Source organism: Bombus pascuorum, chromosome 14, assembly GCF_905332965.1.
Source record: "Bombus pascuorum chromosome 14, iyBomPasc1.1, whole genome shotgun sequence".
Taxonomy (NCBI): domain Eukaryota; kingdom Metazoa; phylum Arthropoda; class Insecta; order Hymenoptera; family Apidae; genus Bombus; species Bombus pascuorum.
The window spans coordinates 7,096,535-7,113,258 of NC_083501.1; the positions used below are offsets into that span (position 1 = coordinate 7,096,535).

Here is a 16,724-nt window from a genome sequence, read left to right on the forward strand (position 1 = left end):
TTCGGTACACACGATCCTATATAATGGAAAATTTATATTCCCTCTATTGAAGTTGGTTGATATTCGAAACGCGACAAAAGCACAAGGTAGTAACATAAAAAAAATATTGCATGCAGGTACATACATGCACACGTACATACAGCAGTTCTACTAGGCAACTGTTCCCCTTTTGCAGGAAGTTGCCACAATAATAGAATGCATTTTCCATTTGTCCAATTCCCAGCAGTAATTACGTCGGACCTCTCTATCGGGTTTGAAACCCCCCACTAGCTTTCCACTTTCCACCACCCTACACACGAGACTGCAAATCGAACCCCTACACATTTCAACATACGAGTAAAAATTTCCTCTGTACACATTTTTGACAAATTTCCTCCCGTGGCCCGCCACCTATATAGATGAGCTTAAAAATGATCTCATTTGTGCTTTAAATAAAAATATCTGCTTTTTGGTGCTTACTCTTGAACTCTATATACGATCATTGTTAATGAATTATGAATGTTTTCGGAAAATTCATGTTGCTGCAAGTGTAACTAAGGAGATAGAATTTAAACAAAAATCGATTTCATTCGCAGTATGTTATAAAGAGGTCGAGTCAGAGTTGCTAGGCAATAATTAATTTTTAAGACGATAAATCAAAAAGAAAAATTCGAGTTAGTAAAATTGCACGTATCCAAATTTATGGAAATTTCGAAAATAGCTAAAAAGAGAAGAGAAGAACAGGATACAAATAATTTCAATGGCATTGAAGAAGAAAAACGCTGTTAAACTCCGTATGCAATGATCACTTATAAACGTATTCAAATTTCAAGGAATAACAGTTGAGCATTAAATTGATTCGTATAGATGAGTACACGTTGAATTTGATCCACAGTGAATAGAGAGCCGCGATAAAAAAAGACCCACTACCACTCATAGTTGTAAACCCTTCGTTGAGGGATCGATAATGGGCTCCAGGGGCTGACCGTGATGAAAAAAAAAGAGAGAAGAAAAACCGTTCGATTCACTCGACAGGGGCCGTAATCTTTCGTTCTGCACGGCTGCCGATTTGTCGCGTGCTCGATTGACACTTTGCGTTTTGATTTGTTGCGTGTGTGTATTTAGCCAGTTTTTAGTCTGCGAGATCTGGGAAAGAGGTAATTTTAGGGCAATTTGGAATCGTTTATTAACCAATTCAGATAAAAGATAAAATCTTAGGAGGGAGGAAATTTGAATTTGATAATCATCTATTCGATCGTAACGTAATTTGTTACAATTCACTAACGATTAACAACGATATACATCGTTCACGCGAGGTTTCTTACAAGATTCAGAACGAAACACGGTTGCTACTTTAGTATAAAAAAAAAAAAAAAAAAAAAAAAAAAAATGCCGGTATCAATGCGAAGCTAAAACGAGAACACAACGTCGTATATTTTAATTTAAATTTATGATGTTTTACTTCATGCACGGAATTATGATTGTCCGAAACGATTTCCCGTGCAACAGCTGTCGCTGCAACAGAATTACAATACAAATTGGTTTTTCAATTGCGATTTCAGTTATACCTAGAGAGACCGGTGAAATTATTGAACGACCGTAGGTTAAAATTATTTCATATATTGTAAAAATTAAAAAAGAGAAGAGGAAGGGAAGGGGGAGAGAGAGCGACTGAAAATACGGGAACCTATTAGAAACATTCACGTACTTAAATAAAATACAAAGAAAATGGTTTTATATAAAAGTTCAAGTAGCTGAATTCACAGGCTGCACGAAACGCGATAAAAAACGAGGTCAAACTAACTTTTAGATATCTCAAACATGAGGGAACATTAAATTTAAATTCTAAGGTAAATATTTGATCGTTGATGGCATAATAGGAACGGTGTGCTTAGCTTCCAGTCTTCAAATTAAATTTTCCTAAAACTTACTTGCTCTTAATTCATTTATAATATATCATTTTTTTCATTTTTTATCTAATTTATGATAGATATGTAACAAACAAGGAAGGAAAACGAAAATACTCTTGACGTCGTTTCGATTCTTTTATCTCTAATATAAACATAATGCACAGAGGCAACTGTTTAAACAGAAAGCAAATTTTCCATTCAAACGTAACATCACGTTATAAATAATGTTCGTTCTTTATTTAACGAGAGAGAAAATAGGAAACTAACCGGACGAAAAATGTTCATTCATTTTCCAGCCAGTGCTCCGAAAATTTCGAATGAATTGTACGACAAATACCAATTAAGGGAAACTAAAACATACCACATATTCCGAGCTTTCAATTTGCGAAAACAAATTTCATCGGCTATCTCGTTCTCCATATTGTTTACCTCGCGTTTTCGGAAATTAAGAGTACAGCAACTGAAAGAGCGTGGAATTCACGGAACGTAGGGAAAACTTTTCCACCGAAAGTTGTAAGAAAACTTTCGTAAAAACTTTCCACTAAAAACGCAAACGAAATATCGCAGAGTAAAGAATAGTTAAAATCCTTCACGCATCTGGCCACTTTTCTCTGTTTCCAATGAATTTACACGCCATAATGGCTATAAAGTTTATTTATCGAGGGAGCCAGTTAAAATATAAACGCAAAGTTCGTTTAATTCCCGTTTTCGAGTTAAAAGTTGGCAAGTAGAAAAAAGAGAACCGGTTAGAAAGTAACGAGCTTTAGCATCAAAGTTGCATCATCGGAGATGTAGCTTCTTTCTAACAAAACATGCGACGAATCTCCACAGAACGGGACTTTAGATATTACTCCTATGGAGAACTATTCAAATTTTATTCAGCCTCAATAAAATCCAGAAATTATCCGACAAGAACATTTGAAAAACTGACTAATTTAATCGTCAAATTAATAATCAGACCGTGGATATTTATGCAAATTTATGTTTTCACAAGCGTAATTAAAAAATGAAATCTGATGAGAAATTTATTATTAATAATAGATATTTCATATAACCATACACTTTGGACATTTCATATATATTTCTCTACTAAAATCATATTTTCCTAGATTTATTTATCGCAAGCATCGTAAGACATTAATAAAAGCATAAATAAAACATTTTTATAAATAATGTTTGTCATTCATCCTATGCATTCTGATGTACAGAGCCGATAAAAATTCATCGTAAAAACCAATAACCGAGCTAGATACCAAGCTAAAAATACATAATTGCGCATTACGATAAAAAATACAATTAACGACTCTCGATTGCACAAGATTGATGTAAAAGAATTAAACAAGTAAAGAGAAAAGTAAAAGCAGATGACACGAGATAATTTAATCAAGAGAACAATGGGAACCTGGTGGAGCTGAAGCAACACATACAACTGCTATGTATTTTCATTCAACAAACCTCAGACAAAACAATGTGTCTAAACCCGAGGCTGGTATAATCGAATTTCCGCGGATATATCTCACTGAACGACAGCAAATCTCAGGGAAGTTAGCAAATTTATCGAGCTAAGAAAGCAGTTAGATGGTGCTCGCGTGACCATATAGAGAGGCTGCTTGATGATCCAGGAAGTTTTCGAGAGGAGAGACCGGATCTCTGTTGTCCGCTGGTAAACGAAACTTATTGTTAGTCGTAGCATTTTCTGCTTGACCCGGTTAGGAAGCAACTTGGCATCGCTCTTTACGCATTCGTAACGTGCTTCTGCTTCTGGATAAACGCGTGCAACAACTATTTCGAACCCTGACTCTGTCTTTGGAATATTCAACCGTGATTCCTACGCTTACAGAGGATATACCACTTTATATATATATATATATACATATATATTTCTCATCATCTCTGAATGCTCTCGTGATTTGTTTTCTTGTTGGTTGGTCAACGGAAACAGGTTAAAACGATCGTAATTAATTAGATATAATTGGATCGATAAGTGTCTTCCTGTAGCTCTGATCTTTTATCTCATAAATACAGTCAGCCATAAAAGTTTATATATACTCGTGTAATTTTATGTATTCAACTTTATTTTTATGAAGATGATTTGAAAAGATTATTTTACGATACACTGTACATTACGCGTAAATAAGTGAATTATAATTACAATTAATGTAACCATAAATTTTTACGACTGACTTCTCTTCTACGTACTATGAAAAGATGGAGAATTATAATTTACAGGCGTCGATTTATCATTGCACCTAAATATTCATAAACACGCTTATAGAGCAGAATAAAAAACAAACATTTACTTTTGACAGAGGATACCCTGACGTTTGTATTCCACGTTCAAACAGCTGTCTCAGCTATCCTCACTTTTATCCAATCAAATATTCGAACATTCGAATTCCTATTATAATAGCTCTGTAATAATGCATTCTCATCCAGATTTCCGTTTAATGGAAAAGATAAAAATTCTAATAAGCCGTAATCACCGGAACAGGCCGATGATACAGTGCCAATAAAGCACAATCGACAATGACACACTCTCCCATCGATTGCTTATATAATCGAACCGCGTCCCGTCACAATGAAAAACATTGTATCTCTTTTCGAAGTCCGGTCACATCTATTATGTTTGAATACGTATTCACCCCTTCCTTGCATTTCCACTGGATTTTTTTCATCGATCAACCAATGTTTGCAGACTGATTTAAGAAATGACTTGCGTTTCTTCTTCATCACGTCGAACCTTTCCTTTTCGTTAAATACGATGTTTGCTTGTTCAAGATGTTTCCATTGAATGCAATCGTGCAAAGAATTCTTTTACGTAATGGGCTATAAAAATGAAAAAAAGAAAAAGAGTGAGAAATAAAAAAGGAGAAATAAAAAAAACAGCTTATGTCACGTGGAAGATATTTCGCTTCTAATTTGGAAAGTTCCCGACGGAAGATAGTAATAAATCGTGGAAACGAAATTTATCAATTCTCATGGTCCGTCAGCGGTACACAATAGTTGGTTGGAGTGGAATTACGACCGCGAAGGGTTAAGAACTAAGTATTTCCCAGCGTGGATCATGGAAGCGTCAACGAGATACACTGAGTCCAGACCCAAGAAAATTTACTGCCAATTACTTTTTGCCTCTCACATATGCTTGCTATATTCTCCCGCATCTACCTGGTCGACTAAAACCTGCTGACGGGGAAAGGAGAGGGTGGTCGAGGGGTGAGAAACCAGAGGAGGCTAGCGAAAGAAGGCGAGGCAACCGAAAGAACGACAGAAAGGTAAGAGACGCAAACTAACCACGCCAAGAACCCGGCTCGATGACGAAAGTGTTCCAACCGATTACGATGATTAATACATGGAATATGCATGTCAGAGACGAGTTATCAAAGAAATATTATAACTATGGCGGATATCAAGATCGTACAGCCGAGCCTTGAAAAGAATCTGATAAGGTGCGCGATATTTATGACAGTTTTAACATGAATATACGCTTCAAGGAAGATACAAATGCGTTCCGAGTTAATGATGCAAACTATTCTACAGTGTGTTAAATATAAATAATGCTTGGTTCTTTAATAGAGACGAAATTATTATATATTATTATAATATAAATGGACTCTGAAAAAAATGAAGAAAATACTGATTTATGTGAAAGGAATTATGTGATTAGAAGCAAAGCTGATCGTTAATTAGATATTTTTATAAATATTTTATCCGTTTTACACGGGATGTTTCGAAACTTCATTAGCACTTTGAGGATACTCGATCTCATGATTTGAAATCAATTTGAAAATGTATAAAGCAGTTACAAAATATGTATTTATTCAGAGATCAAAACATATTCAGCCTCTGAATAGTCAATTACTCATTATTAGACGTTACCTATGTTTAAGCAAATTCATATTTTTATGAACGCAATTACAGAAATAGAATCTAAGAAGAAGTTTATTCTATTCAATACGTCTTATAACGAGCACTATAATTTGGATATTTTATACATTCTTATATGTTCCATAATCTATTCGGTAGAGGCTAGAATTTATATATTTAGCACTAATTACGCGTTTCATACGGCATGCTAATTTATTACTACATTACATGCCTGCAGAAAATATCTTCTAACTTCTACATACATCATTAAATATTATAATCATAACAGCAATGTCGCAAAATGTTTTATATAACGCGTGCAATACATACGTAAAAGTCTTCTGTGGTTGGTGCTCAAATACTTTCGCGGGTTAACTGTACGTCTTATTTACATTGAGCGAGTTGTAAAGTTTGAGTCAGGTCCAGGTCGTGGCCTTCTTTCGTCCGGATGAATGAAAGAACCCAACGAACGAACGATCGCGGGATCTTAATTGCAAACATTTGAACGCTTTCACAACTCACTCTACATTCGAGCCACTAGAAGAAGGTATTCAGTATCTTGGCACATTACCAATGGGAAACGCGGAATCCTCGTGTATTAACATATCATGTTATATCGATGAATCGTAATCGATGCTGATGGATTTATCGCTGTGTTATACGATTCATGATACGCTCGTATGCGTTAACTCGTTACTCTCTATAGCTCTCTATAGATTATGTAATAGCCGAACGTTATTCGGCCCGTGTTTGAAAATATTAGTAAAATTTGGTTTAATTAGTCGGACGATTCGTTAATCCTATCCTGTTCGATATCAAAGGAACATCGGGTTTCAATTAAAGTAAGAAAATGGATTGAATTTCATGATCGTCTACAAATTGCGTTTGGCTGTTTGTACGCCCGGCTATCCGCGGAAATTTCTATTTATTTATTTAAGCCACGCGTAAATTCCTATCGATCCGAAACTTCGCTGCCATTATTCATCCACGATGGATTCGTTTCGCTATACATTATTTCGCGAGAACAAAACTTGTAATTTAACAAATCTCGCCTGTCGATTATTCATCGACGCAACAAAATGCGCCATTGTTATTAATGGACTGTTCATCCGTATAATTACCATTTGTATCATTTATTAAAACTCAATGCCATTTCTGCTCCATTTCTCTCTCTCTCTCTCTCTCTGTCTCTCTCTCTTTTTATCTCTCTCGTTCTTTTTCTTTATTATATCCTGTCGTTCGCTTTTAACATTTTTTTTATTCTAACAACATAAAAATCGAAGATTTATATAAAATGAAAAAGCAATTATGGCTGTCTGGCCATCGTTTCGTAGCGTACATTTGATTACAGTTCGACAATTTGTGTCAAGGATGGATAAACTTTGGTGCGCTCAACGTTGAGGACGAATTACGCGAAATAATGAAAGATCTGTGAGTGGAATATTTATAAGGGATGGGTGGCTAACCGTCATTCTAAACGATGCTGAGGTGCAAGTTTAAATACTTCCTTTCATTATGGATGAACAATTTGTGTCAAGGATGTGCAAAGTTTGTACATTTGATTATTTCAGACTTCAGACCAAACAACAATTAATCTAAAAGTTTATATCGCGGTATGTAACGTTATGAAACTCTGTTAGAGTTCTATTGCGTCTTTCTACGAATTATAATGCTGAATATTTTACATGTACGTAATACGTATTATATTTCTAAAATTAAAAAGATAGCGTAAAAATAGAACTCTAGGATTACAAGAGTGGAAGGAATGTTTAATGTAATATACTCGTAGTTTTACGAGTTGAACTTTCATACAATATTAGCATAGAGTAAAAAAGGAGAGACTATATTTTTAAAATCATGATTTACAGTTTCGCTTCAAATGGTATGTGTTCGTGTAGTTTGATAACTTGCCAGCAGAGTTATTTAAATTACACAATTATGTACGAAGTAAATTTATCATCGGGAGAACGAGTTCGCGTGTTGTTTTTAGCGCGTGATTAATATAATAGCACTCGCCATTGTTATTATCAATTTATTATCGTGGAAGCGTATTACTATTTCCACGTACAAATATCGTTACATTGTTAATCCATCTAGAGTAAATATATTCCAAATTAGAATTTCCAAATATCGCGAATATTTCAACAAAATCAATTAACGTAGCTTTCGTTCGACAGATAAATTAAAGTAATTTTAATCAAGTTTTCATTATCGTCAGAAAAATACAGAAATGGATAATCTTTCTCTTCCGTATGTTATTAATTCTTAGCAATATCATTTTCCATAAAAATGGAAATGTTTTCGTGGAAATTAGAATCGGAGACACGTAGTCGTGCGAGTTAGATTTTGCAGAGTTATTTGTTGTTCACTCAATAATGTATTTAAGAAGAGTCACAGATAAGCGGTGGCTCGGTTATAACTCACAAAGATAAAGCGGAATCAAGTTAAAAGTTGCTTGCTTTTCTTTTAGACACGTATAAATATCGCGAATATACACGTAGATATATAGATATACATCTGGTTCTCTCCCCACGGCGAGACTTTCGTTTTTCAACTTTTTCGTTTTCAGCAGCAGATGAAAGAAGCAATGTACTTAATCGCGTGAACGCGTCTATGTGCAACCCGTGTGTACAGTCGGCGCGGAAAGTGAACTCGAACCCGCGCCGAATCACATTTAAATTGCGTTGCTGCGTAGGAATTCAATTAAATTACCGTTGATTTAACGAGTATTCGTTACAACAAACCCAAGGCACCACACACCGATGCATTGACTCTCCGATATATGTTAACACATTGCCACGTTTTAACCTCCAAAGTTTCGAATAAATGGAGCAAGAACGTTCGATGTCTACTTTTAAAGATGAATAGCGTGTATCGATGTTCGAAGACTATGAAAATGTTATACAATTGCATAATATGCATCGTGTTACAGCGGATCGTGAAGGTATTTAAAATTAAAATTAAGTTGAAGGTAAATTTAAATTTATGTTAAAATATGAACACTCATTTTGAAAATTTGTATAAGATATCGAATAAATGGAGCAATTGGCTGTTTAAAATAAATGTAAGCGCAAATGTAATTCGGTGGAATAACTAATTTCCTTATGTTAGATTGTATTAATCTATTTGATTAAGAAGAGAAGGATTCCCCTACTTTTGCATGATCAATACAGCTTATTAAAATAGATTAATGCTACGAAGGTCAGATTTAGAAAAAATGGAATCATCAAGTGCATACACGTGTTATATAAAACATTTTGAAATTTCATTAGCAGTGTAATAAAACAGAAGTATAGTGATTATTATATCGGTTGAAACAAAATTACAGAAGTGATAGTACAAACATGCCAAGAAATACCTAATTAATCTAATGAATAAATGTATTGAATAATGTAATGAATCTTGTAATCTTTATGTACATTTTCAGATTGGTTTGAAATTTTATTAAAACATACAATCGTGATAACTATATCTTGTTACAGCGTTAATGAAATTCCAAAATGTTTTGCATAAATGTTTCTATAAATATTCAAACATTTTCTCAATAAAATTTGAAAATATTTTGTGTAAATGTTCCTTACAATATTCAAATACTTTCGTAAGAAGCTGTATTTACATCGAGTTTCCAGAATTTCGCTGACTCAAACTATGTATCTTTGTAGTTGTGTCACGAGCCACGAGCATGATTGTATTATATGTTACTTCGCTATTTTCTTCATTTTTATTTATGATTCATTTCATATTAATATTTCTCGAATGTGCAAATAAATTATTCATTCGATATATCAAAAGCGGTATTCGCGATGCACCGAAATTAATGGCTGCATAACGTTATCGTAAACATGTGGCAAACGAATCGAAGGAAAAAAAGAGAGCAAAACGTTAAATGGTAAAGAGTAGAACGCAAAGAGATTTAACGAGATGCATTGCAATGCAAAACAACCAAAGTGCATTGCAATTATTGTAAATATAGAGTATAAAAATTTCGTATGAAAATAGAGGAAACACTGATTATTATTTTATGATACTCGTTTCCTCGCGCTAAATAGAAATACATAATAACGATAAACGAGACAACAGAAACAAATATTTATACGTAAATCGATTCCAGGAAAACTTTCTAAAAAGAAAATACGAAAATAAAATAAACAAATTAAAATTAAAACTGATTAAAAATTTTGAACTAATTTTAGAGAGTTAATTTTATCGATAAAATATTCGAATAGTTCGAAGAAAATTATCTATCGCTTATCGTCGTCCTTCCTTTCATTGTCGTGATACTAGTACAGTGAAATTCGTAATATTATGCTCCTAACCATAGTCGTGATAACTACTGCCGCAAATGTTGGTATTACGCGCTACATCCGCGATGCTAAATGCACGTCGAAAGTCCATTAAAATACATAGGGGAAAATAAAAGATAGACGACATAGAAAAACTAATAAGCGATTCCAAAGTGAAACGAATATTCCCGTTTTAACTTTCGTTAGTAAAAAGCAACGTAGGAAATGGATGAGTATTTTTAAAGAATGTTATCTCATTTGAATCTTAATTTAATTTATACGCTATATATGTAGCGCATTTCGAAAAGAATTATTCAGATAAATATTTTATCACTGTATTTCTATATCGCTCTCCTATTTACTTTTGCGTATCCTTCAAAATCAATATCACGACCCGAATTGAATCAGGCAACTTTATAACGTTTTAAACGAGGTCAAATATTTCAACGACTTTTCTTTATTTGTCTGAATAAAGTAGATCTTTATATATGATTGTAAAATATTCAAACGATAATATTTAAGACAGAAAATTATTGTAAATAAATATTAAAACAATCGTTAAATATTTCATACTCTTTCAAGATATTCTTTACGGCAAATACATAGTTCTATTACTTATGCAAGATAACGGATTATTAGTATTATATTGATAACGGTTTATCTTCCACGATTGTTCCAACATTCACAGCCAAGCAAACATACATATACGTTACATTGTTAGCACGTATGTATGTATGTATGTATTCGGTTTTTAACTGAAAGGCTTAATCCATGAGATTTCTTGCCTCTTTAAAACATAGCATACGATTACCATTACTAATGAGGTAAACGTAATTACGCGTTCGTGTTGTGTTGATTAACACCAGAGAACGAGGTCGTTTGATTTGATTCGATTCCCCTTGTTTACGATAGCTTGAAACTTCCACAATATTAATTATCGATCTTTCTCCGTGATGACCTCGGAAATTAATCTAGAGAATTTAATAAGGAAATTGATTAAAGCGTAAAAGGGAAGAGAAAACGAAGATCTTATTAAGACATTTGCTCGTGTGTAACGAGCGTAAACGGCGGATTATGCTTAGGGAAAAAAAAAAAAAGAAAAATAACAGAGCCAACAGTACACTATACAGAGAGGAGGCCAATCCTACATTGAATTGATTTCATAACTTTTCTACTTGGAAACGCGGTCAGCCAGACTTTCTGGCGCGACTGTACCCCCTCCCGACTAATTTTGCCGATTAGAATTTTAGCATGATGTACACTCCGTGGTAAAAACCTCGCCGCTTTTCCTTCGCGCGCATTCTTTCACTTGACAATCCGAGTGTACATGCATTATCTTGTAATTATTACCAGTTTAAGCCGCACGCTTAACACATGTAAATCAAGTATCGAAAACAACTTTCTCCTGAAATATGACGTATTCACGACTAACACAAAGCGAAACGAACAAACTTATTTCGACTCCGACAATTTTCCACGATAGATAAAAATATTTTCTTATCGCCGGTAGCATTTTTTTTTAAATAAACCACAACGCTTTATCATTGCATTTAACGATTCTTTAAGCGTTATCTCGATCGTACAGGAGTCTCTTATCGGATCTTATTTCGGTGAGCACGCGATCAAACAAACCTAAATGCGACAACCAATTTTATAATTTACCAAAATGGAAAAAAAAACCTGCATAATTAGAGATGTTTCGGGAAAATTAGAATTTTCCAGAAAAATGTCATGCGTTTAAAATTTACGTAGTCTTTCTGCTGAGATTTAATTGCTAGAAATACATATAAATATTCTTTGAGTCGCTTCTAACGAAATAATGTGACAAAGAGCGTTCCTATTGTTCGTGTCAAATCGAAACACTTGTTTTTCGAGATCCGCCCCCGCGGTGCAATTTACTCTGTAAAATATGGTGAGCTCTGCGAAGCTACAAAAGTAAATTCCATTAAAGCAGCAACGGGGTACTTTCCTTTAATGTTGTTAGCAGGAAAGAGCGTGAACGACTGCTGGTGGGGAAGATTCTGAGGGGCCGTATAAGGGTAGAAGTAAGAACGAATCATACCGAATCAACAAGCAACGCTTAATTCAATATTTTCATACACGTGTTTCCTTTAAAACAAAAAACAAAAAAAAAATAAATAAATACAAGAAAAAAACCTCCGAGTAAAAGAACAAGAAAAAATAACAAAAGAAATTATGTTTTGTTAACCTTGGGAGGGACTTCAACCTATCTAAAAGGAATAAGCTCGAATGATTAATGAATTAACTGATTAATAACGCTCTTATTACATCGTATTAAGTGAAAATGGGGTAGGCTAACCTATATTTATTTTTCACGGATTATAAATATTTGGCTCGGCTGAACGGGCAAAGATCGATACACGCACTCGGCACGCGCGTGTGAGCGCGAATAAATATGCCCGGTCGCGTGTACACAAATTTTAATTATGAATCGTCAATTGAATTCTAGGAAACAAGATCGTGCAGTTCTGTGGACCGCGTGCGCGCGCGTCAACGCGAATGAATTATCGGCTAATTTCCTTTGCTGGTGAAAGATCGTAAAATTTATCTGGCGACTAGTTTTTGCGGTACGCGTTGTACGCGGTAGCTTTACGCGATAACTGAAAGTGCGCTTAGCGTCGCGATCATTATTTGAAGTACATTTTCAAAGGCGTGTACCACTATTGTTAGTGAAGCACCTGTCCCGCTCGGTTCGTTGAATTTGGCTCGTGCTGTACGTGTGTAAGTGCGCGCGCATCGTGTCACGCGTACCAACACGAGCTCGTACGAGGATACACGAATCAGAAGAGAAAGAGAGCCATGTAAACAATACGAGTATGCGACCACATGTATGCACCGCCGATTACCCAATATATACGTGAAATAATAAGATAAGAAATTAGACGTGCTTGTGATTCGCGAATGATTCCCTAATGTTATCGTATTAGAATTACAAATATAAAACAGGAATTCGCAATTCTCCGTGAGAGGTAAAATTATAGAGTAAACTAGGAAGAACGCAACACGCATGACGAATTCGAATATAATTCTAATATAAAGAAGCAAAAGAGGAATAAATAAGAGAGAGAGAGGGAGAGAGAGAGAGAGAAAGAGATAAAATGGCTTCGTAACAGACTATAAAATTTATTAACGATTTGCAAGAAGAAGAAAAATACAACATTCAGTGGCTGAGTCACGAGATAATTATCTCACAAGCACGGCCAATATTTTTATCGTTGCTATATTTACGATAGATTCATAACACGTTAGCGAATAGAGAATAAAGAATAACGAGAGAAGCGAATATTATATTACATAAATCCCGAGAGAAAATGATTGCCGTGAGAAATAGTTTTTGTTATAAAGGCCTGAACAAAAGCAGCAAAGTTATCGACGACGTGAATTACGGGCGAGCGCACTAAATTTCGAATTTAATCTTTTTAGAGATGTCGTACGTTTGTGTAATATTGAAATCCTTAAACGTAAATAGTGCCATGTCAAGGCATGACGTAATTTTCACGGTGCAAAAATAGACCATTCGTTCGAAACAATTTTAATATAACACCGGGCAAATATACAGTTGTGCTTGCTGTGCGAAAAATTGTAGAAAGATAACGTGTTTATATTTGATGCATGAATTGAAGGACGTTCGATACAAAACGTATCTCGTGGAAATTACAGCCAACGTTAAAATAAATATTTTGTTATTTTTTTACGACTCTTGAATCGCGTACAGAAAAACCAGGAATACATACGTATATGTATGTTTGTTTGTTTGCCGCAAGGACGGAGCATTATTTTAATCGCGATTCACGTATTATTTAAACCAACTGCAACGCACGGAATTAATAAATAGAAGCGACAATATATTTGTTTATAAAGTTTGCTTTTACCAGTTATTAAATTCAGTTCGAAATACATGCTTTCTGTAAAATTTAATTGGATTATTAAATTGTTTTCCATCGATTGTTTATTTAAATTGAATTACCAAATTTGAATATTTAATTGTCCGTATATTGTTCAAATATAATTTATACATGGCGAATGCGTGATTAAAATTAAAAAAATTTATTATTAATATTATTATATTAAAATATTCACTGATTTATATAAACTCCGTGAAATATTAACATCTCAAAACATTACTTAGTTTATACGATAAGTATTCAATGTTGCATAATAACATCATTTCACCGTGCCTCACTTATCATACTCCAAATAGCTTCGCGTCGTATAAATATATAATTTTATTACGTCATAGACGCTCGAGTATAGGTCGCAGAGGGATGGGAATTTTCGCTGGCGCACTGATTATTATTGCATCTGCCAGTAGCATTTTTTACAATTTGTATTTCCCATTTCAGCAACAACGGGACAAGAAAAACGAAGAAGAAGAAGAAAGTAACAGACAAAAAGGAACAAAAATTTCTATGGACGCTAAATAGCTCGCCAGGAAAGTATACTTTATTCGAAAGGCCAGAGAGAATATTTTAAGTCGTTATACGGTGAACAAAGGCGACGAAAAACTGTAGAAGTTTGTTGTCTCCTTATTGCGAGAAAAAGACAATAGAGACTGCTTTACGTGTATTAGATACTCAGTTGAGTTACGATAACAAAAATGACGCTCACCGCTTAGTCCCTGATATAATAAGTACAACCGTGACTCGCGACCCCGCATTATCGATTTAATTCTCAAATGTATACTTTCAATTCGTCCACTAATAATAAAGACAGCGAGAGCGAGCGAGCGAACGAGTGAGTGAGTCAGTAAGCGTGCAAGAAGAAGGGAGCACGGGAATAGAAGGGGAGATGACAAAAAAAGAAGAAAACTGAAAAAAAAAGATACACGAGTTACGTTAAAAATAACGAAAAAGTATTGCCAACAAATCAATAATTACGGATCAATGGTTGCTATAATTCAAATGGTAAATAACACCAATTTAATCGCTTTCGTTATCATAAATAAAAGATGGAGCGAGAGAGAGTAGAAACTTGTCGATAATAAAAGTTGTTGTAAAACTTCTCATTCGACTGTACATCCTTTCCACGAAACACTTCTAAATATATTTTTCTCACGGCAGCCAAACATACACTCTTAAAATTTCCTTTAAACAGACGACGCTCTATTTATCTACCCGTTGTACCATAATATTTCGTCCTAATAATAACGGACGTACTTATCGATTCGACTTTTGGACGTGTGCACGAATAATGTTGTTGTGTTTTCTCTTACGACCCTTTTCTTTCACACGATTCCATTTAATCTCGACGATGTTTTTTTTTTGGAAAAAGGAAAGAGAAAGCGCGAAAAAAAAAACAACTAAACAATTCGGGGAAAAATGTAATTTCTCATTAAATCGTTGTTAGGACAATGCGAGTCGAGGTGGCTGTGTTAAATCGGGTTAAGGCACATCTATAAATACCTCACTAACTGCGAGTGAGAGAACATGAAAAAGAGAGGGAGAGAGAAAGAAGCACAAAGTGTACTGGTGGAAGCGTGAGAAAGAAAGAAAGAAAGAATACAAGAGATAAAGAAAGAGGAAGAGGGAGAGAGCGAGACATGTAAACGTAGAAGAACAGAGAGAAATAGTAAGCAAGCGTACGAATAAGCAAGAGAAAGAACGAATAGAGTGGGGGTGGAATAAGGGTGGAGAGGGGGAGAGAAAGGGGGGAGGAGGTGGCGGTGGAAGGCTAAGAAACGTGCGAGAGAGATAAACGCAGAATCACAAAGTTGACACAGAGAAATGAAAATGAAACAGAGAAAGACGACGCGCTGATAACGGTGGAGGAGGGAGAGAGTTAATCAGTCCTTCTAATAGTGTAGCACATTGAAGATACACACAATTGCATTCGTTGCCAGATGTCTAAGTACACGACCGTCTCCCCTCCATTGACTACCCCTTCCCCCACTCATCACCACGCTGTCACTTCTGCATTACGGACGAGCGAGAACACATCGAGTGAATTCGACACAACGAGCGGAGGGAAGAGAAGATCGCAGGCGCGCGGAATCTGTATTTAAGCCAGCGCAAGCCAAATTTTAATTACAAATTTTTTTCAAATTACTATTAGCTCACCTCTATCTTTTCCATTTCTTTGCTGCACGACTGTCACTTACTATTCCCACAGTCATCTAGGATCCTTTGGCACACACACACTGACGGCACATAGCGCGATATATCACGAGCTACACAAACGCGGTGTGCGTGTATCGAAACGATATAAGTTTGACGCGCGCGGACCAGCGACTCACGGTGCGGCGCACGCCGCTGTCCCATCAAGACTACTTTGTATTTACTCTAATTATGTGACGTCACGGATACACTGCTCGCCCCACCATTCGCCGCCGGAGGCGCCCGAGCTATGACGAGCGTGCTCGAGCGACGCCGAGGTCGAGCGAGCAACGCGCATGGCGAAGCCACCAGTCACCTGTCGTCTCTTCTCCTTCTTGTAGACCGCTTAGTGCAGTACATCGTGAAACGCTACCAATTTTATACACCGTGCGCCTCATTCTCATCTCGAACTCTAGTATTCGCGGTTACGTATTTTTCTATCATCACGATCTTATTCTACTACTAATTGATAAGATATCTTCGATTTCCAACAGACACTCCCAAGCGTCGCGTCGTGCAGATAAAACTACATGGCTGGTTTTTGTGCTCTCTAACCTTAACCCGATGTAAGAATT

The 16,724-nt window shown here is 35.5% G+C and overlaps 2 protein-coding genes across 4 annotated transcripts in view; one reads left to right on the forward strand and one right to left on the reverse strand.

Annotated features, from left to right (window-relative positions):
• The window catches only part of LOC132913927 (mastermind-like domain-containing protein 1), a 173,631-nt gene extending 157,322 nt beyond the window's left edge, over positions 1-16,309 (reverse strand). For all 3 annotated transcript variants that reach the window (XM_060972592.1, XM_060972590.1, XM_060972591.1), the window contains exon 1: positions 16,114-16,309. In XM_060972592.1, coding sequence (XP_060828575.1) covers positions 16,114-16,128 — 15 coding nt within the window. In that variant the 5' untranslated portion in view covers positions 16,129-16,309. The remainder of the gene's footprint in view (positions 1-16,113) is intronic.
• The window catches only part of LOC132913952 (transmembrane protein 230), a 133,697-nt gene that overhangs the window by 96,803 nt on the left and 20,170 nt on the right, over positions 1-16,724 (forward strand). The window lies entirely within an intron of this gene.